Source organism: Pongo abelii, chromosome 21, assembly GCF_028885655.2.
Source record: "Pongo abelii isolate AG06213 chromosome 21, NHGRI_mPonAbe1-v2.0_pri, whole genome shotgun sequence".
Classification (NCBI taxonomy): domain Eukaryota; kingdom Metazoa; phylum Chordata; class Mammalia; order Primates; family Hominidae; genus Pongo; species Pongo abelii.
Genome location: NC_072006.2, coordinates 62,662,243 through 62,687,083, shown reverse-complemented (window position 1 = coordinate 62,687,083; position 24,841 = coordinate 62,662,243). Strand labels below are relative to the sequence as shown.

Here is a 24,841-nt window from a genome sequence, read left to right as displayed (position 1 = left end):
AACATCTGTATTTCTTTTTTGTGAAGTGCCTGTTCAAATCTTTGGTTGAATTGGTAGGGAGAAGATGGATTGTTTGTCTTTTTATTATCAATTTGTGGGAGTTCTGTGTATATTCTAGATTTCAAACCTTTATTAATTATGTATGATAAACATCTTCTCTCAACTGGTGGCTTGTGTTTAAACTCTCTTTATGGTGTTCTTTTGGTGACAAGAAGCTATTCGTTTTTTATTTTTTGTTTTTTTTTGAGACTTTGGGTAACAAGGTAACAAGTTCTGTTACCCAGCTAGAGTGCAGTGGTGCAATCATAGCTGGAGTCTCAAACTCCTGGGCTCAAGAGATCCTCCTGCTTCATCCTCCTGAGTAGCTGCCACTACAGGAGCATGCCCAGCTACTTTATTTTGCATAGCGACAGGGTCTCACTATGTTGCCTAGGCTGATTTCAAAGTCCTGGCCTCAACGGTGTGAGCACCGTGCCAGGCACACAAGTATTCACTTTAATGTAGTTAAGTTTATTGACATTTTCCTTAATAGTGCATTCGGAAGCTTTTTTCTCTATTTCTTTATATTGCTTTAAAGCCTTTATTTTTTTTCTGTGAAATAGATATACTATAGTTCTGTAATCTGCCTGAACTTAATTTTTACCATAAGAAAAATGGCTCCAGCTTCATTTTCCTAATTGTCACAATGCCATTTATCAAAAGTATGTTCTTTTCCCGCTGCTCTGGAGTGCCACCTCTGTTACAGTCCAGCCTCTGTTTACAGCCTTTGGACTCTCCCCTCTTCCAGTGGTCCCCTCAGCCGATACTACGCTGTTTTGGTTACTATAGATTTATAATGAGTCTTGATATTTGATAGAACAAGTCTTCCCATCTTGTTTTTCTTCTTTGGCATGACTTGTTATTCTTGGTACTTTGTATTCTCATGTAAATTTAAAATCCAGCTCACCAGATTCTAACAAAATGAAACAAAACAAAACATCTATTAGGATTTTGATTGGGTTTGCATTGAATCTATAGGTCAATTTGGAGAGTATTGCCCTTTTTATAATGTGTAGACTTCCAATCTATAAACATGGTTTATCTTTTCATTTATTTAGGTTTTCTTTAGTTTCTCGATACAGTCTGATCATTTTCTCTGCAGAGGTTTTGTGCTTTTTTTTGGTTGTGTATTTTAAAGGAAATTTGAGACATCGTATTTTATCTAGTTAAGGACTTAGAACAAATCTAACTGTAATATCATTATCACATTTAAGAAAATTAACAACAATGCTTTCTAGTTTATCACTCTATGTCGAGTTTTCCTGACTAAAAAAATACCTTTTTATGGTTGATTTGTTTGAGTCATGATCCAAATAAGGTCTGTAGATTTCATTAGGTAGATGTGTCTCTTAAGTCTCTTTTTGTTTACAGGTTTTTTTCCTTTCGATCTTAAACTCTTTTTAATCTCGAATGGTTCTCTGTTTCATCTTTCTCCGTATCATTTATTTGTTGAAGCGGTCATTAGCTTAGAGAATTTTCCACATTCTGTATTTGGTGGTCATTATTCTCATGGTATCATTTTCCCTGTCTTTTCTGTAAACTGAAAATTACATTTGGAGAATTTATTATATTCTGCTTCAATTTTTTTAAAAGCAATACTTCATATGTTGTTTTGTGAAGTTCTTATTACAAGACACCAGGAAACAATGTCTAGTTGTCACACTTTTAGAGATTTCATATTGAGCAGTGGGCTCAGGTGTTTTATTCTTTCATTATAAAATTCCTCACCAGTCTTTCTTCTGATGATTTCAGGGTTCACAAATAATCATTGCTTAAATCTGTTATTTCATTCTGGGTTGGAAAATGACAATTTTTTTTTTATTGTCCGCGAGATCTGTTGTGTTCCCATTTCCATCCTGTTATTTGTTGTTTGTGCCCTCTCTCTCTTTTTTTATCCCCCTAGATAATTCTTACCAGAAGGTTATGAATTTCATTAGTTATTTCAAAGACTCAAGTTTTGGCTTTGTTTCTGTTGTATGTTTGTTTCCTATAATAGTTCAATAATATCTGCTCTAATCTGTATTATTTTTTCCTTGGGGGTTTTTGTTTTTTTTTTTTTTTTTTTTTTACTTTTGGGATTTAATTGCTGTTCTTTTTCTTACTTTAAGGGTATTTAGCTCAGTTTTTTGTTTTTTTGGTTTTTCTTTTGTAACATCTGCATTTTATATTGTACAATTTCCTCTCAAGTACTATGTTACCTCAAGTTTTGATATATAATGTTTTTGTTATTTCTCAGCACAAGTATTTTTAACGTTAATAATGATTTCTCCTTTGATCATTTACTTATTCAGAAGTGTGTTATTTCCACGTATTTGAGGATTTTGCAGATCTCTTTCTGTTATTGATTCCTAGTTTAATTCGTTTATGGTCAGAGAACATACTTTGTATTTTTTCTCTTTTAAATTTGTTGAGATTTATTTTATGGCTCCGAATGTGTTCTATTTTAGTAAACTATTACATGTCTGCTTGAAAAGAATGTGTGTTGCAATGCACTGCAATGTTTTTTGGGTAGAGTATCTTACGAATATCTTATAAATTAGATTAAGGGTAATACATGCTTATCTATTTTCTGTTTACTTGTTCTGTAAATTACTAAGAGAAATGTTGTTACCTGCATCCACAATTGTGGATTTATCTAAGTTTCCTTTTAATTTTAGTTTTACATATTTCACGTAGTTTGAAGTTTTGATGTCGGGTGCATACACATTTAGTATTGTGGTTTGTTAAATAAATTGATTTCTTTTTCTTTTTTTTTTTTTTGAGACTGTATCTTGTTCTGTTCCCCAGGCTGCAACCTCTGCCTCCTGGGTTCAAGCAATTCTCATGCCTCAGCCTTTCGAGTAGCTGGGATTACAGGTACCCACCACCATGCCCGGCTAATTTATATATTTTTAGTAGAGACAGTGTTTTACCATGTTGGCCAGGCGGGTCTCGAACTCCTGACCTCAGGTGATCCACCCACCTTGGCCTCCCAAAGTGCTGGGATTACAGGCGTGAGCCACCGCACCCGGCCTGATTTATTAACACTGTATAACGTCCCTTTTTTTCCCTAGCGATATTCTCCTTTTCCAAAGCTTACCATGTCTGATATTAATATATACACTCTAGCTTTCTTTTGATTAATGTTTGTGTGGTATATTTTTGTCCATACTTTTATTTTTTACTTATCTGTCTTTAAAGTGTGTTTATTATAGAAGGCATATAATTAGGTCTTGCTTTTTTATCTAGTTGTACAATCTCTGCCTCTTAATTTGAATGTTTAAATCATTTCCATTTGATGTTACTATTGATGTGGTTTGTTTAAATCTACCATCTTGGTATTTATTTTTTATTTGTCTGACTATTCTTGTTTTGTGTTTTTCCTGCCTTAAATATGTCAGTTTTTTTCCACTGTTGACTTACTCGTTATACAGTACCTCTTCTTAAACATTTTTATGGATTTTTCTAGGGATTACAGTATACTTCTTTTATTCATCACGACATATGTTCAAAATGATACCACTTTGCATGCTGTAGAGTTGGAGATGTTGCATAAGAGCCTCAAAACAGTGTTCTTCCACCTCTTCCCCTCCATCTTTTCATGCTGTTACTTTCCTACACTTTACTTCTACACAATTCATACATTTCAGAATACCTTTTTACTATGTTTGCTTTATATAGCAACTATCTTAAAGCAATTACAAATAAGAGGAAGATTTTTAAATATTTGCCATCTTTTTTTTTCTTACCATTTTTGATGTTTTTTGTTTCTTTTTGTAAAATGCTCATTTCCATCAGGTATCCTTTTGCCTCAAGAACTTCCATTAACAATTTTTGTTTTGTACGAGACTGTTGTCAGTGAATTTTCTCAGCTTTTGTTTGTCTGAAAAAAACGTTTCATTTCCATTCTTTCTTTAACTAATAGACTTTATTTTTGGCAGGATTTTAGATTTACAGAAAAGTCGAGTGGGAAATACAGAAAGTTCCCGCATTCCATAGCTGCCCAGTGCGCCCTGGGTTTCCTCTAGACCTTTCCATGCTGTTCACACTTATCTTAAAGTCCTCGTCTCATCTTTCCGACATCCAGGGTCTCTGCCTAACTTCTCATCCTCACACTCCTCATCTCTCTGGCTAGCCCCTCTGTGTTCTTCTGTGATTCTGTCATATCCTGTGGGCGCTCTCTGTGGGTCCTGTCCCTACTGGTCATCATAATTTTCTTGTTTACTTCCAGGCCTAGACTGTAAAGCTCCTAAGAGCAGGGCCTGGACCTTGCTTATCCTGGTATCCCAAGCTTCTTGCGTTGAGTCTAGAGTTGGTTGGGCTTAACACATGACTATAACTGAGTGATTGAGTGAGGGAAAGAAGGAACAAAGACACGGAGGGCTACTTCCATGGCTGGATTTCCAGGGAACATTGGTTATATTGCCATGTAAAATTAAGCCATCCTCTTTTTTTTTTTTTTGAAATGGAGTCTCGCTCCATCACCCAGGCTGGAGTGCAGTGTTGCAATCTCAGCTCACTGCAACCTCTGCCTCCCAGGTTCAAGTGATTCTCATGTCTCAGCCTCCCGAGTAGCTGGGATTACAGGCACACATCACCATGCCCAGCTGATTTTTGTATTTTTAGTAGAGATGGGTTTTTGCCATATTGACCAGGCTGGTCTTGAACTCCTGACCTCAAGTGATCCGCCTGCCTTGGCCTCCCCATCCATCCTCTTTATATTTAAAAAAAATTCAGAAACATAATACATGCCCATTGAAATATTTAACAACTTCAGGAATTTAAATAGAGTTTCCCTCCCTCCCCCACTACAACCTTGGGAAGAGCTGTGAAGTTTGGTGAGTACCCTTCTAGATTGTTTCCTAAATAAGTGTATGTATATATGAATGTGTTTATGTGTACATGTATTGCACATGTAGACCTAAATGTAACTTGTATTAAGAAATGGGCTTGGCTGGGCGTGATGGCTCACGCCTGTATTCCCAGCACTTTGGGAGGCCGAGGCAGGCAGATCACGAGGTTCAGAGATTAAGACTATCCTGGCCAACATGGTGAAACCCCATCTCTACTAAAAGTACAAAAATTAGCTGAGCATGGTGGCGTGCGCCTGTAGTCCCAGCTACTCAGGAGGCTGAGGCAGGAGACTCGCTTGAACCCGGGAGGCAGAGGTTGCAGTGAGCTGAGATCATGCCACTGCACTCCAGCCTGGGGACAGAGGGAGACTCTGTCTCAAAAAAAAAAAAAAAAAAAAGAAAGAAATGGGCTCATACCATATGCAAAATTTTTCACCTTTTTTCATTTAATGTATCATGGATATCTTTCTAACTTAGTACATATCTAGAGGTACTAAGACCATACAAATAGTTGCATGGTATGCCAGCGTATAGATAGATCATAATTTATTTAAGCTTCTCTCTATTCATTTGTTGTTGGCAGCTGCATGTCTTGTAATCTAGTGGCTGGCACCGTAGAAGACTTACAGTGTGCCACTCCCCAGCTTTGTGCTTGCTACACATCATGTCGCTGAGTCTCCCTGCACTCTTCTGAGTCAGGCAGGGTTTATCTCTCCAGAGGGCTGCTTTCTTCTTTCATCTTATTAACAAAGCTAACAAACAAGTGAGAAGTATTGAGGCCGAGGCTTCGGGACTCTGCTCATCCACTGTGGGCTCTCCAGGTCATTGCAAAGCAGCCAGGTTTTCCAAAATGGTGGTTCCAAAGCAGCAATTTGTTTGAATCTTTACCTCTCTCCTGTTCTGTTGTGGAGTTGTCTCTGCCTCAGGGGTCCTCTCTTATCCCTTTCCTCGCTTTCTTTAAGAGGGCAGGTATCTTGTGACCACTTGAGGCTGGATGTAGATTTGCCTCTCTGTTCTATGGCCCTAGAAGCAGATTGGGGATCTTAGTTGCTTGATTTCCCAAGGGAAGCTGAATGAATGTGGTCTAGTGAAATGTAATTAGTGACTTTCTCTGCAGGGTCTATTCTGACTTTCCAAAACCTCTTGGCTGCCAGATTTTGATCTTTCATCCCAAGGGTGGTATAAATCTCCCTGGATACAGGCTTGAGTTGATGGATTTCTTCCTGTAGTATACTGGGCCGAAGGACTGCCCCTTTGAATTCCATATTTCTATTCTTTTTTTCCTGCAAGTCAGGGTGGGTTTTCAACTTCAGTGAATTCTTCTGATGCATGCATGGCCAGAAGTGACATGCATTGTTCCTGGATGGTGGGTTGCTCAGAGGAGTGGACGGAAGCAGTCAGGGGCCCCTTTTTACTTGATCAGAGAAAGCCTTCAGGAGCTCCAGTTCCTCTGCTTGCATGGGAGGCCTCCAGATCACCCCAGGCCACTGCTGATGGCCCTCATTTTATCCCTCATCAATGTCTTTGTTTAAAGAGCGTTTATTGAGGCATAGTTTATATGCAATAAACTTCACCCACTTTAATTGTTCACTTGGATGAATTTGGTAAATGTATACAGTAATCCAACCATTGTCACAATGGAGTTCAAAAGTTTCAGTCACCTGACAAGTGCCCTTATTTGCCCCTTGGCTGTCTGGCACTCCCTCCCTCCCTGACCGCCATAGGGCCAGGCAACCACTGACCCTGTTTCTGATGTTTTCAAAAGATTTTGCCTTTTCTAGAATTTCATATAAATTCAGTCATATGGGATGTACTCTTACATGTCTGGCTTCTCTTCCTTAGCAAAATGCATTAGAAATTCATCCCTGTTGTTATCAATAGCTCATTCCTTTTTATTGCTGAGTATGTACAGATACTCTGTGTTTTGTATCACATTCACCAGTTCAGGGAACACTGGGAGTTTTCCATTTCGTGGCTGTTATAAATAATGCTTATATGAACATTTGCATTCAACTTTGTGTGGACATATGTTTTCATTTCGTATGGGTAAATGCCTACGAGTGAAATTGCTGGGTTGACTGGTAAATGTATGTTTAGCTTTTAGAGGAATTGCCACACTGTTTTCCAAATTACCTGTACAATTTTGCATTTCTACCAATGTCTGTGGATTCCTGTTTCATATCTTTGCCAGCACTTGGTATTGTCATTATAATTTTAGTTCTTCTAGTAGTTGTAGTGTTACCTCATTGTGGCTTTTGCATTTTTGGCCTTGTGTTTTGTTTTGTCTTTAAGATTTTTATTTTGAAATAATTTTAGGTTTATAGGAGTGTTGCAGAGATAGTACTGAGAGTTCCCTTATACCTTTTGCCCAACTTCTAATGCAGTGCCTTTCAATTATGGGTAATTTTGCCCCCAAAGGATCTTATACAATGTCTAGATATATTTTTGGTTGTCACATCTTGGGGCACAGAGGGTGCTACTGGTGGGTAGAAGCCAGGGATGCTACTAAACATCCTGTAGTGCACCAGACAGCCCCTCCCCCCCACCAACAAACACTTACCTGCTCCGAAATATCAGTAATGCTGAGGTCAGGAAACTGCTCTAATGTTTACGGCTTAAATAAGCATGTTACATTGATCAAAACTAAGAAAATAACATTGGCATTGGTATACTGTTAACTAAATTACAGATTTGACTTGGATTCTGCATTTTTCCATTAATGTTCTTTTTCTGCTCCAGGATCCCATCAGGGTACTACATTACATTTACAGTTGCCATGTCTCCTGAGGCTCCTCCATCTGTGATGGTTTCTTGTTCTATCCTTGTCTTTCATGATCTTGACAGGTTTTTTTTTTTTTTGTGATAGGGTCTCGCTCTGTCACCCAGGCTGGAGTGCAGTGGTGCGATCTCAGCTCCCTGCAACCTCTGCCTTCTGGGTTCAAGTGATCCTCCCACCTCATGCTCCTGAGTAGCTGGGAGTACAGGTGTGTGCCACTATGCCTGGCTAAGTTTTGTATTTTTTGTAGAAACGGGGTTTCACCATGTTGCCTAGGCTGGTCTCGAACTCATGGGTTCAAGCAATCTGCCTGCCTTGGCCTCCCAAAGTGCTGGGATCACAGGTGTTAGCCACTGTGCCTGGCTGATTTGTAGTTTTCTGAAGGCTTGTGATGTTGAGAATTTTTTCTTGTATTTCTTGGCTGTTTGTACATTTTCTTTTGTGAAGTTGTTAAAATCTTTTGCTTTTTAAAAGAATAAAACAACTTTATTGAGATTTAGTTTACATGTCATACGTTTCACCACTTTAAAGTGTACAAGTTGATGGTTTGTAGTATATTCACAGAGTTGTGCAACATTGCCACAATGAATTTTAAAACATTTTTATCACCTCAATAAGAAACCTGGTTCCCATTAGCAACCACTACCCATTCCTCTCCAATCTCCCAGCCCTAGGCAACCACTCTTCTACTTTGTGTCTTTATTGATTTGCCTATTCCAGGCATTTTATAGAAATGTAATCATACAGTATGTCGTCTTTTGTGACTGACTTCATTCATTTAGCATGCTGTTTTCAGTATTCATCCATGTTTCACTTGAGCCTAGGAGTTCAAGGCTGCATCGAGCTATGATCGTGCCACTGCATTCTAGCCTGGGTGACAGAGTGAGACCCTGTGTTTTTTTTTAAAAAAAAAAACAAAAAAAAGCTACATCATGTTGTAGTAGTATGCATCAGTACCTCATTCCTTTAATAATGCTCCATTGAATGGATACATAGTATTTTGATTATTCACTCCTCAGCTGACAGATATTTAGGTTGTTTACATCTTTCAGTTACTAGTATTAATAATGTGCTGGGCTCATTTATGAACACTTACTCTTTTAATTGGGCTGTTTGTCTGCTTATTATTGACTTATAAGAGCACAAGGATTATTTATATATTCTGGATACCAGTTTTGGTCAGATATTTTCTCCAGTCTGTGGCTCATGATTTTTATTTTCTCAGTGGTGTGGTTTAGGGAGCAAAATTTTAAATTTTGAAGTCAAATTTATCAGTTTTTTTCTTTTATGTTTGTATACTTTGGCTCCTCAGAAATCTTTTGTCTAACCTAAGGTCACAAAGATTTTTTTTTCTCTTCAAGAAATTTTATGTTTTAGTTCTTACATTAGATCTATGGGTCCATTTTGAATTAATTTTGGTTTATGGTATGAAATAAGAGTCAATGTTCTTTTTTCCCCCCTATATGGCTATTTATTCTAGCACCACTTTTTGAAGACTTTCCCTGTTCACCTTTGTAAAAAAAAAAAATCACTTGATATATGTGTGGGTTTGTTTCTGGACTTCGACATTGACTTTTGTCTATTTCTCCTTGCAGTTGTATTGGTTTTTGCTGCATGTATTTTGAAACTCTGTTATTAGGCATATAAACATTTGAGATAATTATGTCTTCTTCATGAGTTTACCCCTTTATCATTATGAAATGACCTCTTTTCCCTTGGTGATATTCTTTGCTCCAAAATCTGTTTTGTCTGATATTAATATAGCTACTCCAGCTTTCTTTGGACTATCGTTAGCATAATATATTCATCTTTTATTATTTATTTGCATCTGTATATTTAACATATGTTTCTTATAAGTAATATGTAGTTGGGTCTTTTTTTTTTTTTAATCCATTCTGTTAATCTTTTCTAACTGCAATGTTTAGACCATTTACATTTAATGTAATTATTGATGCAGTTAGGTTTAAGTATATCATCTTGCTGTTTGTTTTCTATTTGTCACATCTGTTTTGTTCCCTTTTTGTTCTTTATCTGCTTTCTCTTGAGTTAATTGAACTTCTTTGTGATTTTAGTTTGCTTTTTAAATAGTTTATTAGTTATAATTCATTGTTTTTTTATTTTAGTGATTGCCTTAGCATTTATAGTGTGTATATTTAACTTATGGCCTACCTTCCAGTGGTATTTTACCACTTCATGTGTAGTGTAAGGACCTTATCATAGTATGCCTTCGTTTCCCCTCTCCTGGTCTTTATGTGATTTTTGTCATGCATTTTATTATATACGTGTTATAAATCCACAGTAATAATAAAGTGTTATTTTTAACTTAAATAGTCAATTATTTCTGAAAGAGATTTAAATAATAACATAAAAGTTTGTATATGTATGCATGTAGTTATCACTTCTGGTGTTCTTTATTCCTTTCTGCAGATTCAGATTTCCATCGGATTTTCTTTATCATTTCTTATATTTCAGATCTGCTGGTGATAGATTTTTTGAATGTCTGAAAGAGTCTTTATTCTTTTTAAATTTCCTGTCTTTGGATGGTCCACAGTTCACAGTGGCCTCCTGGGCTTGTGGGTCCACTCTTTGGGAAGGCCCCACACCTTAGGGTACCCCTGCCCCCCGCCTGCTCCATTGATCAGCATACTGATGGAATTAGCTGTTGCAGAGATCTTGATGTTTCTCCTCAGTAGGCCTTTTGTAGCTCTAGCTCAGATCATGCTTATGATGGGACAACGTCACTTGGTCCTGCAATGACAATCACATTGTCTCCCCCCATGGCCAGAGCTTCTTCTGTATAGAATGCCGTAGTGCATGTCATTCCTCTGTTGCTTGCCATCTTGTGGTGAGACTTTTCTGAGTTGAGTCTCGGCCTGTTCCTCAGTCTCGGGCTGACTTAACTGTTCTCCTGTACATTGCTGAGGCCAGTGGACTGCAATGATTTCTTTTTCCTTTTGGTAGTTGCCACTTCAGACTCTATCTTGGTTCTCTTGACCAGTTCTGCCTATAGTGGGATGCAGTATCCCGAGCTCCTCCTTCCCTTGCTCCCCTCAAAATAAACATCTGTAGGTCCTTCTCATTTTACAGGTTTTATGGTTAATCAGCACAGGGAGATAGGAAAGTAAAAATAATAAATGTGGAGAAATATCTGAATTTTAGAAATTCTCTCAAGGCTTTCCGAGAGAATTTCTGCAGAATTTCTAGTTGGCACTTACTCATTCAGTCATTAAGAGGCCATCAGATGCCTCTTTGGGCCTTTCTCTTCTGCATTTATTGGTCCCTTAGTTCCCTTCAACTGTCTTGAGCTTTTCTTCTAAGCCTATGTAGGCCTGAGGAACCAGTCAAAAAACGAGAAAAAGGTTTTGCCTTATTCTCAAGTGGACATTTTCAAACTCTGATGACTACTAGACTAGAAGATGCAGTCCTCCTTTCCTGTAGGACTGTGGCCCACACTGGAATGGCCGTCGCTGGGCATTCCTGGGTAGCCTCCGTCCTCCTTCTGGACACAGGTTGCTCATTTTGTCTTGTGCCCAGGTGCACTTACCTGCTCTTAGCGCAATGCCTAGAACCTTGTGGTCCTTCAGTCAGTGTGGCCCCAATAACCACATGCATTGTTTTTGTCTCCATAGGCAGATTATTGCCAGAGGGCTGCTTGATATCTTCCGGGACTTCAGTAACAATGAAGAAGACTTCCTCACGGTAATGGAGATTGTAGTCAGATTGTCAGAAGATGCAGGTTTGTATAAGGATTCTATAATTTTATTTTTTACTTATGAATTTCTAAGAAATTATGTATAACCAATAATAGCTATTTAAAAAAAAACCTGTTTATTAATCAATAACCTTTAAGCAATTTCTAACCATGAATGGATTTTGTTTTGAAGAATGTATGTCTTATTTGAATTTTGACTGAAATTTTCTTATATTTAGAAAATTAAAATGATTAATGGCTATGAATGCTGTTTGCCTTGGCAGTTAGGCCTTTGGTATTTCTTGACTTTTGCCAGACTACTGGTTGCTAAGAAATGCCAAATCAAAAGAAGCCTCTTGGGTTCGAAAATCTCAGTCATTAGTTTCCCTCAAGGCGAATCTTGATTTTTCTTTCTCATTCTACCTCTCCATGATTGGTATCGTGGAAGAAAAGCACATTGCTGTACGGCAGACACAATGATGTTGTCTTCCCCACCACCCCAGTAAAGATGAGTTAGATGAATGAGTGGCGGGGCTGTCCGGTACTGACAGCTGTGCCACAGCCCCCTCCTTCCTGCATTCAGAATGAATGATGAGAAGCTTTAGAAAGTTTCAGGACTCTCAGCCTTTAGAATTTAATCATTTTAACTGAAAATAGAAAAATAAGCCTTTCGTATAGCTCCCACATTAGTTTAAAATATTCATATGAATATAACGCAATGCTTTTAAAAAGGCCCAAGTGGATGTTTTGAGTCTTTAAATGGATTCTCTTTGTAAATGAGTCACCATTTACAGTGCTGTAGCAATTATACATTTGTGTTAAATTTAATGTGGTATATTGGAGCTAGAGCTGCTCTTTTGTTTAATGCTTTGCCTTAGAAATAATTGGGATGCGTGGATTGTGGCGGAGTGCATTTATGAAAGAATTATTTATAATGTATACATTCTGGCTAGAATTTAAATAAGCACAACCCATAGGTCTGGCAGATAAGCCATTAGTTGTAATGGCTTTTGGATGCTGGCCCAGCATGCAGACTTCTTGCTCCCTTCTCAAATTTATATATGGCTTGTTATAATAGAGTTGTCATTCTCTCTTCTTTTTATGTTTTTATATTGCTGTATAGCTCATTAGCTTTTTAAGCCTGTCTGTAGCATAAATACTCTAAACGGGAAATGATTTTTAAACTGCGTTTGTCTAATTTCTTTGATGAAGTATTTTAGTAAGAAAAGCTAGAAACTATCAGTATATACTATCTAAGATGCTTGGCTTATTCTTAATATAATTTTTTTTAAATTTTTTATTGCTGCAGAGCCCACAGTGCGGACTGAGCTGATGGAACAGATTCCTCCTATTGCCATTTTTTTACAAGAAAACAGATCAAATTTTCCAGTGGTGCTCTCTGAATATCTCATACCTATTGTAGTGAGGTACCTCACAGATCCAAACAATCAGGTTTGAAAAATTATAACCTTAAGATCTCTTTAGCAAATTCTCTTTAGTCTTGTTTTAGCTGATATTCATACTTCAAAAAACTTCTTAGAGTTAAGTGATTCTAGAACAAAAGGTATATTTGTGTCCAGTTCCTTTAGTCATGTAGGAAGATAGATAGCACTCATTCTTATCGTGAAATATTTCTTTTTTTTCTTTAGCATTTTACTATGGAAATTTTCAAACACACATAACAGTAGAGAGAATATGAAAATGAATGCCCATGTGCCCTACACCTGGCATCAACCGTTGTTAACATTTGACCTGGCCGGGCGTGGTGGCTCACACCTGTAATCCCAGCACTTTGGGAGTCTGAAGCAGGTGAATCACCTGAGGTCAAGAGTTTAAGACCAGCCTGGCCAACTTGGTGAAACCCAGTTTCTACTGAAAGTACAAAAATTAGCTGGGCATAGTGTGCGTGCTTGTAGTCCCAGCTAGTTGGGAGGCTGAGGCAGCAGAATTGCTTGAACCCGGGAGGCGGAGATTGCAGTGAGCCGAGATCGTGCCACTGCACTCCAGCCTGGGTGACACAGTGAGACTGTGTCTCAAAAAAAAATAAAAACAAAAAAAATTTTATTAATTTTTTCATTTATCTTACCGAGATAAAATCCAATCCAGACAAAAGAATTCGCAGAAACCATCTCATTTCAGCTGTAAATACTTTTTAGTATTGTTCTCTAAGAAATCGACTTTTTAAAAAAAAAATGATAATGTCATTAATGCAAATATAAAAATTATCAGTAGTTATCTAACGTCATCTAACATCTAGTCATTGGTCAAATTTCCCAGTTTTCTCATAAGTGTGTGTTTTTGTGCAGAGGCCGTTCAAACCAGAATACAAACAATGTCCACACATTGAGATCTTTTAAAATTTATAATGTTGCTCCTCCCCACTTTTTTCCCTTGCTATTTATTTGTTGAGGAAGCCAGGTCATTAGTTTTATAGAATTTCCCACATTTGGGATATGGTTTATTGCATCTCTGTAGTGTTAAGATGTTGCTCTACTCCAGGCATTTCTTATAAACTAGTAGCTAAGTTGGAAGCTCAGCCAGACTCAGATTTTTTATTTTAGTGAGAATACTTTGTAGATGGTTTGTGTTTTCCTGCTATATCAAATCAGGGGGGCAGAAAAGCTCTGGATGGTTATCTTTTCCTAATGCTGAATTTGGCCACCTTTTCTATAAAGGTGGCCAAACTTCTGTAAAGTTCTCCATCATCGTATGAGCAACCATTGGTGATGGTTGCCCTGATCCAGTATCTCATTAGAGGTTGTAAATTCTGACACACTAATTCCAACATTTCTTTTTAGTTTAATAGCTAGAGTTCTTCTGTAAAGACTTCCTCTATCAACTATTTGATAGCCCTGAAAACCTGTTTGAATAGGAAAGATAGAATAAATGCTTTATTTTATCCCTTTATTTACCAGTTTCCAGAATCATCGTTGGCGTTTTAATAATCTACAAAGGTTACCACTTAGGTTTTAAAAATTTTTTTGAGTATTGTTAGGAACTCCTGCATTTTAACATAGTAGATATGTTTCAAAATGTTATAGTACTTATTCTTTTTTTTTTTTTTTAAATTATACTTTAAGTTCCAGGGTACATCTGCACAACGTGCAGGTTTGTTACATAGGTATACATGTGCCATGTTGGTTTGCTGCACCCATCAACTCGTCATTTGCATTAGGTATTTCTCCTAATGCTATCCAGTACTTATTCTTTAGGATGATCAAGTTATCCCAGCTTTGACCAGCTGCAGCCCTTCAAATTGGCTCCAGAATCTTTCTTAACATGACCCAGTAGACTGATAGTGCACCTCGACCTGGGATCAACCATTTCTCCAAGAGCCCAGGTTCCTTTATGAGGCAAATAATAAGAAAATGGAATGTGGGTATTGGGGGGGGGGCATTTGTTGCTTCTAGTGACACAACAATTTTTTTAAAGATAAAAATTCTTGGAGTTTATCTTGATATTTCCAACTCAAATTTAGCATTATAGGGCTTTTACTTCTTTGATTTTATTTGCATCTTTTTTCACTTGCATGATATAAATCCTACTTCTTGATGACATTAGCATACATGTGTATGTCTGTGTATCCAAAATAAAAATCCCAGTAGTACTAACAATATGATGGGGTTACTGAACATAGCTTGAGATTTCTTTGTAATTCCTTGTGTTTTTAGGCCACGTCCTGCTAGAGGTACCCAGTCATATTCATGTTATTGTGTTTTAAAGTCACTTGCATTAATCCTTCTCTTTGTGGTTAAGCCACCAACTTGATATATAGTTATTCTCATTTGTTTTTTATTTTTAGGAATTGTTTTAGCTTGTACATTTTGATTTATAATTATTTAAAATGTTTACTTGATTCCAAAGTCAAAACTGTAAAACAAAGCATGTTCAGAGAAGTCTGACTTCTATCCCTGGCCCCCACCTCTTCTCTCCCTCTCCTGTAGGTAACTATTTCTTTTACTTTTTGGTTGATTTTGATTCTGAAAACACACACACATACACACACGCACACGCGCATGCACATACATGTAAACAACTGAGATGACGTCCTTGCATTCTGCACACCCGTGCCCCTTTCTTGGGTGCGGGGAGCTCCCTCTTCCTACTGCCCCATGCCGTATGCTCTGTGAGCACCCCGAGCGCAGGCCCCAGCATCTGTGGCATCCTCACTCCTTCCTTTGCAGTGTAGTACCCCAGTGGGGGAACAGAGCAGAGCTTATTGATGGACATTTGGGCTATTTCCAGTCTTTTGCCACTTTAAAATTGCTGCAGTGAATAGACTTACATCATTTCTATTTGTGCTAGTGTATTTGGGGATGGTTTTCCACAGAGAGTAAATTTATTTGATTTTTAATGATACACCATGTTTTCATTATCATTATTTTCAAGAGATTCTAAAGTTTTGGCTTGTATTTCTCCCTTGATCCAAGCATTTTAAAAAGAGCCAATCCTCATTTTGAACTAGTAAGCAGTGTGACAGCTTCAAGTGGAGTTTTCAAATAAGGAAAAAGTCCTCCTGTTTCTACTGTGCTAACATTTGGTGTTTTGATTATTTTTGCATTTTCCTCTCTAGGTGCTAACATTCTTTTCCACATAGGTCTAATCATAATGTGATACAATTTCCCCACTCATTCATTTATTCGGACAGTTTCTTAGTGCCCATTATGGGCCAAGCACAGTGCATCATGCCTGGGGGTGGGGAGCTGAGCAGGACAGATTTTCTGCCCTCAGAAAGCCCTGTCACAGACGCGGTAGAACACTTTCCTCATAATCGTCATATTTTTAATTTTGTTGAATACTTGGATTTTGTTCAGGTTTTGTGTGTGTGTGTGTGTGTGTGTGTGTGCGCTGTAGATGCAGTGAGCATCGGAAAGGATGTGGTTTTGTTCTTTCATTGACTTTTCTTTTTCCTTTGGATTCATTCTTGAAAATGAGATTACACTGAGTCAGGGGTTTTGACATTTCTTGACCTTTGTCCAGTAGCATTGCCGTATCTTCTCTTCCAGAAGAGCCGGGTCAGGAAGCGTGGTTTTGACTCCAGAATCTAGCATGGTGCCTGACACTCAGTCTGTGTTTGATGAAGAGTCGTATTCGTGGCCGAGAGCAGGCACTCCCATGGTCAGCCCGAGCTGTGTCTGCACCCAGCTTCCCAGTGTGTCCAGATCTGCCGCACCTTTGCACTCCCACTTTCACTACAAACACGGCTTGCCCTCCTTTTTTTGCTCCCCTGCCGTGGGCCTTCCTGCCCCCGCAGGCCTCTGGCTCTGCAGCCCCTATTTCCTGCCTGCATTTACTTCCTGTTGTTCCTCAGCAGCTCCCTCTCTTGTCCCACCCTTTCAGGCCTGTCCCTGCCATCACCCTCTATTTACTTGTCCTTTTGATGGTGCTTCTGCCACACTGGCTTTGCCTGTCCTCACCAGCCCTTCAGTGTCTTCCACTGCTGGTTGCCGAGCTTGGTGGAGGGAGTCCTGTCGTGCACTGATTGGTGCCATTGCAAATTGATGGGTTCCAGTCGTGGCTGGGCTTGCAGCGTTGCTTGGCAGTCCTTTCTCTTGTCCCTCATCAGCTGCATTTCCCATTGTCCTTGGCAGTTCTCTTAGACCTTCACCATTTCATCAGGCCTCCTCCCCTCTCCCTGCCTCACGCCAAGCAGGTGACCTTGCCTTTTACATCACAGAACAAATAGAGGCCTTCAATCTTCATCCCCTGTCTCCATGCAGGGAACCACTACCTACTTCACACAATCCCCAGAGCCGCCACCCAGGAACTGACGAAATCTTCTCTCCTCACCTCCTCCATCCAGCTAGAGCCAAGCCCTGTCTCCTTTGTTTCCATCAAAAGTACCTAACCCCTTGAGGGCACCCGCTCCTCTTCATTCCCACCCTTAGTAAACACAGTAAAGTGCTGAAGTTCTTCTCGCTGACCTTTTGTTCCCTGAGGCACAGCCCAGACTCCTTCCTGGGCACCTGTCCCTTTCTGCCCTTGACTCTGCTGGCATCTGCCTATCCCCTCTGTCCTTATGATTCTGACCTTCTTGCCCTTCCCAAATGCCCCCTCCTCTCTTCTGTCAGTCTCTGTCTTCCTTTAACAGATGCTGACTCTTTCCGACATCCACAGTGGGGGCCCCTGAAAACACCAAAGGTCCCCGATTAGGATTCTTAATTCGGCAAAGGCGAAGATTCTTGTGCATGTGGGGATGGGATGGGTGTGCTAGGTTCCAGCTAGCATCTGCAGCTCAGGCCAGCTGGCCCTTCTCTGTTCATCAGCAGGTGCTTTTCATGGTCACTGAACATGTGAGGCATGAAATTCACAACGTTGGGGGTAATATCAGTGCTATTGCAAAGACTACTGCCGCCGCTCACAGCACCCCTTTTTTGAGTTGTCACTGTGCTCCAGGGCTGTGCTCCAGGCTAGCTTGGCCTTATCTCCTTTCCTCTTGTTCACCCCTGCTGTGAAGTATGGGTGAATTGCTAGTTAAGCAGAGAGGTGTGGTTGTGGGTGCTGAGTAGCAGCTGGAGAAGGCAGGAGGCTGGATATCTGGTTTCGTGAGGCTGCCTGTTGTATGCTACGGGGCTGTGGAGGCTCTTCCAGATGTTGTAAGCCAAAGTGTCTCTCACCTTCTTGAGTGAGAGCTGAGGATTGTATTTTGTCGGCTTCCGTGACCTAGCACAGGGTCTGGCACCTGGTAGTTTCAGTAAAGATTTGTAGAACTGAATCAGCTGCACACGCTGTTTGATAATGTAGGCAGATTTCTTCAGTGGTCCTGAGCTCCTCCCCTCTGTCTCACAGGAAGGCATTCCCACCCCCCTTTTAAGTCTCACGTCTTAGTTTCTCTCTGTGGTCCCATCCGGTTGTCTCAGAGCTTGCTTATTTTTCCAGCTCTCTCATTGGTTTCTCGTTTGATTATAATCAGTCCTCAGTCTCCCTGCTCTCTCCGTTCCCTGGCCTTGACTTAGAACTTGTGGCCCACTCCTTCTCCTATTGTCAAGCTTTTTCAAAGAGAAACCTCCACTGCCTCTACCTCTGGGCTCTTCTTCTGGCACCAGCTCCTCGTGCGGCAGCTGATGCTTTCTGGAAGCTGGTAGAGAGGTATCTTGCCACGAACTCAGTGAATCTGCTCATTGTAAAATCCAGTGCTTTTTTTTTTTTTTTTAATAGTTGAATGTTTAAAATGTTATGAGATTTTTAATCACACAAGACAGAATTGTGTAATAAACACCCATATACCTAACATTCATATTCAACAAATGTTAACATTTGCAATTTTCTGCATATCCTTTTATTTTTTATTTAGAGGTTACAGATAAGGTGGCAACTTCTCTGTACCCCTCCTCCATCCCAATCTCCCTCCCTCCCCTTCCTGAGCCTGGCATGAGACCTTCTCACCAGGTTTTCACATTCACACCACTTGTGTAGGTGGCCCCTGAATAAGAGAGTGTCTTGTTTGGGAGCTTGAAAGCTTGCATAGACGGCATCATTGGACGTGTATTCCATTCTGCCGATTGCGTGCCTCCTTTGTGTCTTAGACCCCTCCACATTGATCAGGATAGCTGCTGGTCATTCATTTTAGCTGCTTTATAGTATTTATATTTCATTTTAGCTGCTATATAGTATTTATATTTCTCCCAATTTCTTTATCTACCCACTGACTTCTCTTCTTTTTTTCTTTGTTTGACCCATTTGCACCATTTGTCACTGTTGACCAGTTTTGAGTGTTTGCACAGACCTTTACTGGATCCCACTAGGCATTTAGTGTTGCTTCACCCCAGACAGTGGGATGCAAAGGTAACTGGACACACCCCTTGCTGGGATCCTCTAAATATTTCTCTCCTTTGGCTTCCAATAATCATGGTTGTACTCACAGTACCAGCCAGTATTCATTTAGCGCATGCCACATCCCAGACACCATCGGAAGCCTGTCACTCCTTTCATCCCCACAACAAGCTTATGAGATAGATACTATGATTACCCAGTTTTATGGATGGGAAACTGAGGCTGAGAGAGGCCGAGTCACTTGGCCAAGATGACTCAGCTAGTCACTTGGAGGATCCAGATGGGGGCTCAGCATTCAGACCCCACAGCCGGAGCCTGTACCCACTGCCGTGTTAGCTCTCGAGCTCCAGGCCTCCTCCCTGCCTCTGCCCGCATTTCTTGTCTGTGTCTTCTGCAGTCTCCATCATTAGTCCAATCCTCTCCTGCCCCTAAGAGTTGCTGTTTTTTCTCTAGGGTATTGTCTTTGGTCTTCCTTTTCTTATGATATCAGGGTTCCCTTCGTGGTCTCGTCTGCTGCTGTGGCCCTAGGGAGACTCTACACACAACTGAACACTAGACTGCTGTCTCTCACCCAGGTCTCTGGAGTCTCACTGCCCTCCATTGCCACAGCCCACTGGATGGCTCTGTCTAGATGTCCAGCGAATCCCATAGAGTTTAGAGACTCTAGTGTCCCGCCCTAGTCTCTCTATCCTCCATCTTGCTCTGACTTCTGTGATTATCCTGGGTAGTCATTCTCAGCTCTCTGTAGCAGTGTCTGTCACACCTGCCCTCTTCTTTCTGTCCCCTGCCCCGACATCATGCCTCATGAAAGCCTGTAGTGGCCCAGGAGCCCCTCACCTGCTCTCTCTTGTCAGAACCACTTTAGGTTTCCAGACTGTCACCCTCACTGAGGCCAGGTGTGATTGTGTTGCTCCTCTGCTGTTAAACTCTTGGGGGCTCCCATTGCACCTGAAGTGGTCACCAGAGGTCCTAGTGGGATCTGGCATGCTTTTCCTGGCCTGACCTCAGCTTGCCCTTCATCCTCCCATTCTGCCATCTGGAACTTGTCCTACTTCTTCAGAGTATTTGGCCCCAGAGTTCATCACCTTGCACCTTAAAACGTGCTGTTTGTTCTCTGGCCCTGGAAGGCCTTCTCCCCTGCTACCCTTGCTCAGCGGATTCATTACCTGGAGCTGCTGTAACAACGTACCACAGACTGCGCAGCTTAAAGCAATAGATGTTTCTTCCCTCTCAGTTCCACAGGTGGGAAGTGCAGCGTCAGGGGGTTGTCAGGGTGGGTTCCCTCTGGGTGCTCTAGGGGAGAATCTTTCTTTCTGCTTCCAGTCTCTGGCGGTTGCCAGCTTCTTGGGCTTGTGGCCACATCACTTGAATCTCTGCTGCTAACTTCACACGGCCTGTCTCCTCTCCTGTCTGTTTTCTTCTCGTCTTTCTCTTGTAAGGACACTCGTGATTGTATTTAGGGCCCGTGCAGGTAACTGGGTGATCTCAAGCTCCGTAATCACATCAGCAGAGAGCCAAAGAAGGTCACATACACACATTCAGAGTGTGATGTGGCCAGATCTTTTTGGGGGCCACCATTCAGCCCACTACCCTTTGCAGACTCCTAGGTGTCTTTTGGCATCTGATACTGAGTGGCTGCTCAGGGCCTTCCCCCTCCTTGCCTGGCGCACCCTCCCATCCTTGCTGTCCTCCATGCATCTCAGTATGTCAGCTAGGATAGCATCGTGCAGCAAAGCGGCACGTGGGCTTGTCTGTCCTTGTCTGTAGTCCCCTCATGCTCTCAACTCCTGACACGTGCTGGACACGCAATCCGAGTGTGATGACACTTTAGAGGTAGCATGGGCCTTTGCTTCTTCTAGTGACACCCCGGGTCCTGTCGCTGTGCCCGGGTGGTGCTGCTGGGGCATCAGCTTTCCTCACTCCTGGCAGCCAGCCCCGGTCTCTTCCCTTTGCCTGGATGTTTGCAGTAGCTACCTTGCTGACCTCGTTGCTCTTGGTCTTCTCATTGTCTCCAGTTGACTCGGAACACTACTGCCAGGATGATCTTTCTGAAATACTGTTTTCATCTGTCGCCTGGTCAGAAGTGTTAATATCATATTGCCCCTGTGGCTTGTGTCTCACAGGCTCACCCTCTTTTATAACCTTTTATAACCTGCTGTCGACTGATCATCTGTGACTCATCTACACACTTCTGGCTCCTGTTATTATTTTCCTGCCTCTTCATCACTGCGGTGAATTGCATATTTCATTATTTTGTCTATAAGTTGGAGTTTTATGTGCTTTCATTTCCCCAAAAATGTCTCTTCAGCTTCTTTGGACCCCTCTGAGTTCTAGTGCTTGCTCATTCCATGCAGACTGCAAGGAACAAGTGCTCCTCCACCTTCTTCTTCTGTGGACTGGGGGAGCCTTTGTTTTCTGTGGGAGCATCCCCCTTTGTCAGTGTCTCTTTCTTGGGCCCCTTCCCTGTGCGTTCTGTTGTACCAGACATAATTCCCATCTCAGGTGGCATGCCAGGGTTTACAAAGTCGCAGGAGGATGCTGTAGTGTTTTCTAGTCTCTTTGCCTACAAAGGAGAAAAGGCACGAAGTCATCCATTGATTCAGCAGATCCTTACAGAACGCAAAATTTTGTGCCACAGGCTGCCAGGTCCTGAGGGTGCACTGGAAGACAAAGGATAAATCAGATATGGTACCTGCCTTCTGAATTCACTCTCTGCAGCAGGAGAGACAGGTGGCAATTATGAAATCATACAGAAAAAAACCCTCTATATGTTTGTGTGTATATAAATGCAGAAATGTGGAACAAGAGCTGTGGAGGAAAAAGTCCAGGGCACTAGTTGAGTATTGTTTGGGGACCTGTTTGAACAGGGTCCAGGAGCAGAGGGGCTTTGGGCTGGAGCGGAGGAGTGGTAGCCAGTCAGGTAGAGGGAGTAGCCTATTCAAAGGCCTCAGGCAGGAGGGGCAACAGAAGGCAGGAAGACCCAGTGGTCTTCAGGGTGTTTAGGGTGTGGGGGTGGGGGTAGGTAGGGGCTGGCTCAGCCACCCCTGCTCAGTGGGGTTGGTCTTGATCCTGAGGGCACTTCTGCTCACTTATGCTTCACCTTCTGCCTTTTTTTCCCTTCTAGGTGAGAAAATCAAGTCAGGAAGTGCTCTTGATTCTTCTGGAACAAGACCTAATTTTCCAGCATGATATTGAAAACAAAGTGTGTCCCATTCTCCTGCAGCTCTCTGCCCCAGACAGTGATGACGAATATAAAGCAGAAGCTGTGAGCGTAAGTCTGTCCAGGGAATGACTGCCCAGCACCTGTGGGCACTGTCCCATAAGTTGACTTATACCTGACTTGAAGTATTACACGTTTGATTTTGGTCAGCACTGTTCTCATGAACAAGGTAACCAGTTACTCGACCTAGGTTGGAGAAAGCTCACAGTTCAGCCATGAGCATGTTTTGGAAGTAAGCATCCTTATAGCACCAATTGTTTTTTTGTTTTTTTTTATACTTTAAGTTCTAGGGTACATGTGCACAACATGTAGGTTTGTTACATATGTATACATGTGCCATGTTGGTGTGCTGCACCCATTAACTCGTCATTTACATTAGGTATATCTCCTAATGCTATCCCTCCCACCTCCCCCCACCCCACAACAGGCCCCGGTGTGTAATGTTCCCCTTCCCATGGAATAGTTCATGTCCTTTGTAGGGACATGGATGAAGCTGGAAACCATCATTCTCAGCAAACTATCACAAAGACAAAAAACCAAACACCAATTGTTTTAAGAAGAAAAGGCTTGAGAAATCAGAGTGATTTGGGCTTAGCAGCAGTAGCTGGCTTAGATTTCTGTTGGACAAGATGCTGAGATTTATAGGTAAATCCTTGAACCTACTTGGACCATGGGCCTTCCTTCTCAAAGAAAGAACCCTAGTATGGTATGTGAGATAATTTTAGGTGGTACTTAGACAATTAAGAAAATTTAGCAGACTTGTGTGTCTATAGATTAGGAGAAGACTAAGATAGGTGTGTAAGCAAATAAGAAGAGTCACTGTGAAGAATGCAGATGTGGCCAAACATTTACAGGCATTTGGGAGATGCTGTGTTAAAGTATTTGTGCTTCTATCAGTCAAAGATGTGCAGTGAAAGGAATAGTATAAATGCTCAGTGTCTTCTAGTTAATAGTCTGGTATCCTTGGGTTTGCAAGATTCTGTGCCCATTGTTAAATGATTATACAGGTGGGATTTTCTACCTGCTTCTGAAGCCCTTGTTCACAAACCAGCAGTGATGATCCAGTGCTGGCTTTTCCTGCCTTCAGATCAAGATGCCTCCATTTGTCCTTGCGCCTTTTCCTTTGTGGCTCAAGGGGAGGTCACAATGGGCCATCTTGTTTTCTCTTAGCTGCTGCTCCTCCACTGATCCATGCAAATGATGCTGTATGGCATGACCTTTCTGTTTGCCTTATAGAAGCAAATAGCTCCAGGATTATTCCAGCATTTTAGGAAAAATTTGTCCATAAAGAATGTAAAAATTCATAAGCATTAATTATGAGTATAATAAAATATACAGAAGATAGTTGTTTTCCTGTTTGGGAAACAATGACGTTAGAGAAAGGAATTATTTTCTTTTTTAAAGTGCAGAAGCATTATACGCCATGGAGCTAAAAAATTGTATTACAGCATCAGAACATTTGGCAATTACTCTTCATTTATGTAAAAGTTTTCTTCAACTGTGCGTTAAAGGTCTGGCTTTTTAAACTAATTTAATTTTTGCGTATTCCATATGTTTATAAGATGAATCAGGCTGAAGAATAATTGATTATTAAAATTCAAATTCTCCAGGGTTCTTTTATACATTTCAAGTTTCTCTATAATAAATTAAATTTGTTTTGCAAAATGAACCTGGATAATATCATTTAGTTGGGGTATTTGGCAATTGAGCAGTGAACTTTGCCAGCTAGATCTTCTTTTTCATTTGGAAGTTGGTTAGGCAAGTTTCCAAGGTTACGACTGACAACCAAATATCTTATCCCTAAAGACTGATAATACCATGAAAAATAATGCTGAAGGCATTTTTGCATGATTTTTGTTTTGTTTTCTTTCCAAATACTCCATTCTTGTCAGCAATATTCTTCTTCTTCTTCATTTTTTTTGGTAGAAATATTTGGAAAATATTATAAGCCTTCAAAAAGCTATCTGCACAAATCACTTGCAGAACAAATTAGTTCACATAAATTGTATTTTTCATTCCAAGTGAGATGCTGGTCTCGTTACTTGAATGGATAGGATTTGAACTGTGGCTGTGAGAACAGAAGTGATCTTGAACCTCCCACCCACCAAGGCTCAGACTTGTGCTTGTCTGTTTCTCCCAATTGTTCCTGCAGGACCTCTGCTTTTCCTCCCATGGAGATCTGATGGGAGTGGAATGTGGGGTGTCTGGTCTGGCCCATGTGTGCTTTGCTCCAGCTATTTCCCCAGACCCTGGAGGCCAAGGGACCTTGGGGGGACTTGCCCCTTGAGTACCAGAGAGCTGTGGAACACAGACAGAATCTCTTCTTTTTAGCTAGGAAATGACAATGTGGGTGGAGTAAATGACAGTGTGAGTGTCATTATCCAAGGAAGAGAAGGCCACATGTGTGCTTTGTAGAGTTCCCCTAGGAAGGCAGGGTTCTGATTTAGCTAGTCTGTGGGTGATACCCCAAACATTGCAGGTGCCAGTGTGTATCTATTAGGAGGTGATTC

General features: G+C 40.9%; 1 protein-coding gene across 7 annotated transcripts in view; it reads left to right on the top strand.

Annotated features, from left to right (window-relative positions):
* Positions 1 to 24,841, top strand: part of PPP4R1L (protein phosphatase 4, regulatory subunit 1-like) — an 81,744-nt gene that overhangs the window by 26,246 nt on the left and 30,657 nt on the right. For 5 of the 7 annotated variants that reach the window (XM_054541894.2, XM_054541893.2, XM_063720567.1 and 2 more), the window contains 3 exons: positions 11,277 to 11,383; positions 12,648 to 12,790; positions 22,236 to 22,382. In XM_054541894.2, the coding sequence (XP_054397869.1) occupies positions 11,277 to 11,383; positions 12,648 to 12,790; positions 22,236 to 22,382 (397 nt within the window). Of the gene's footprint in view, positions 1 to 11,276; positions 11,384 to 12,647; positions 12,791 to 22,235; positions 22,383 to 24,841 lie in introns of those variants that run through there. The other 2 variants (XM_054541895.2, XM_054541897.2) reach the window with 2 other exon arrangements.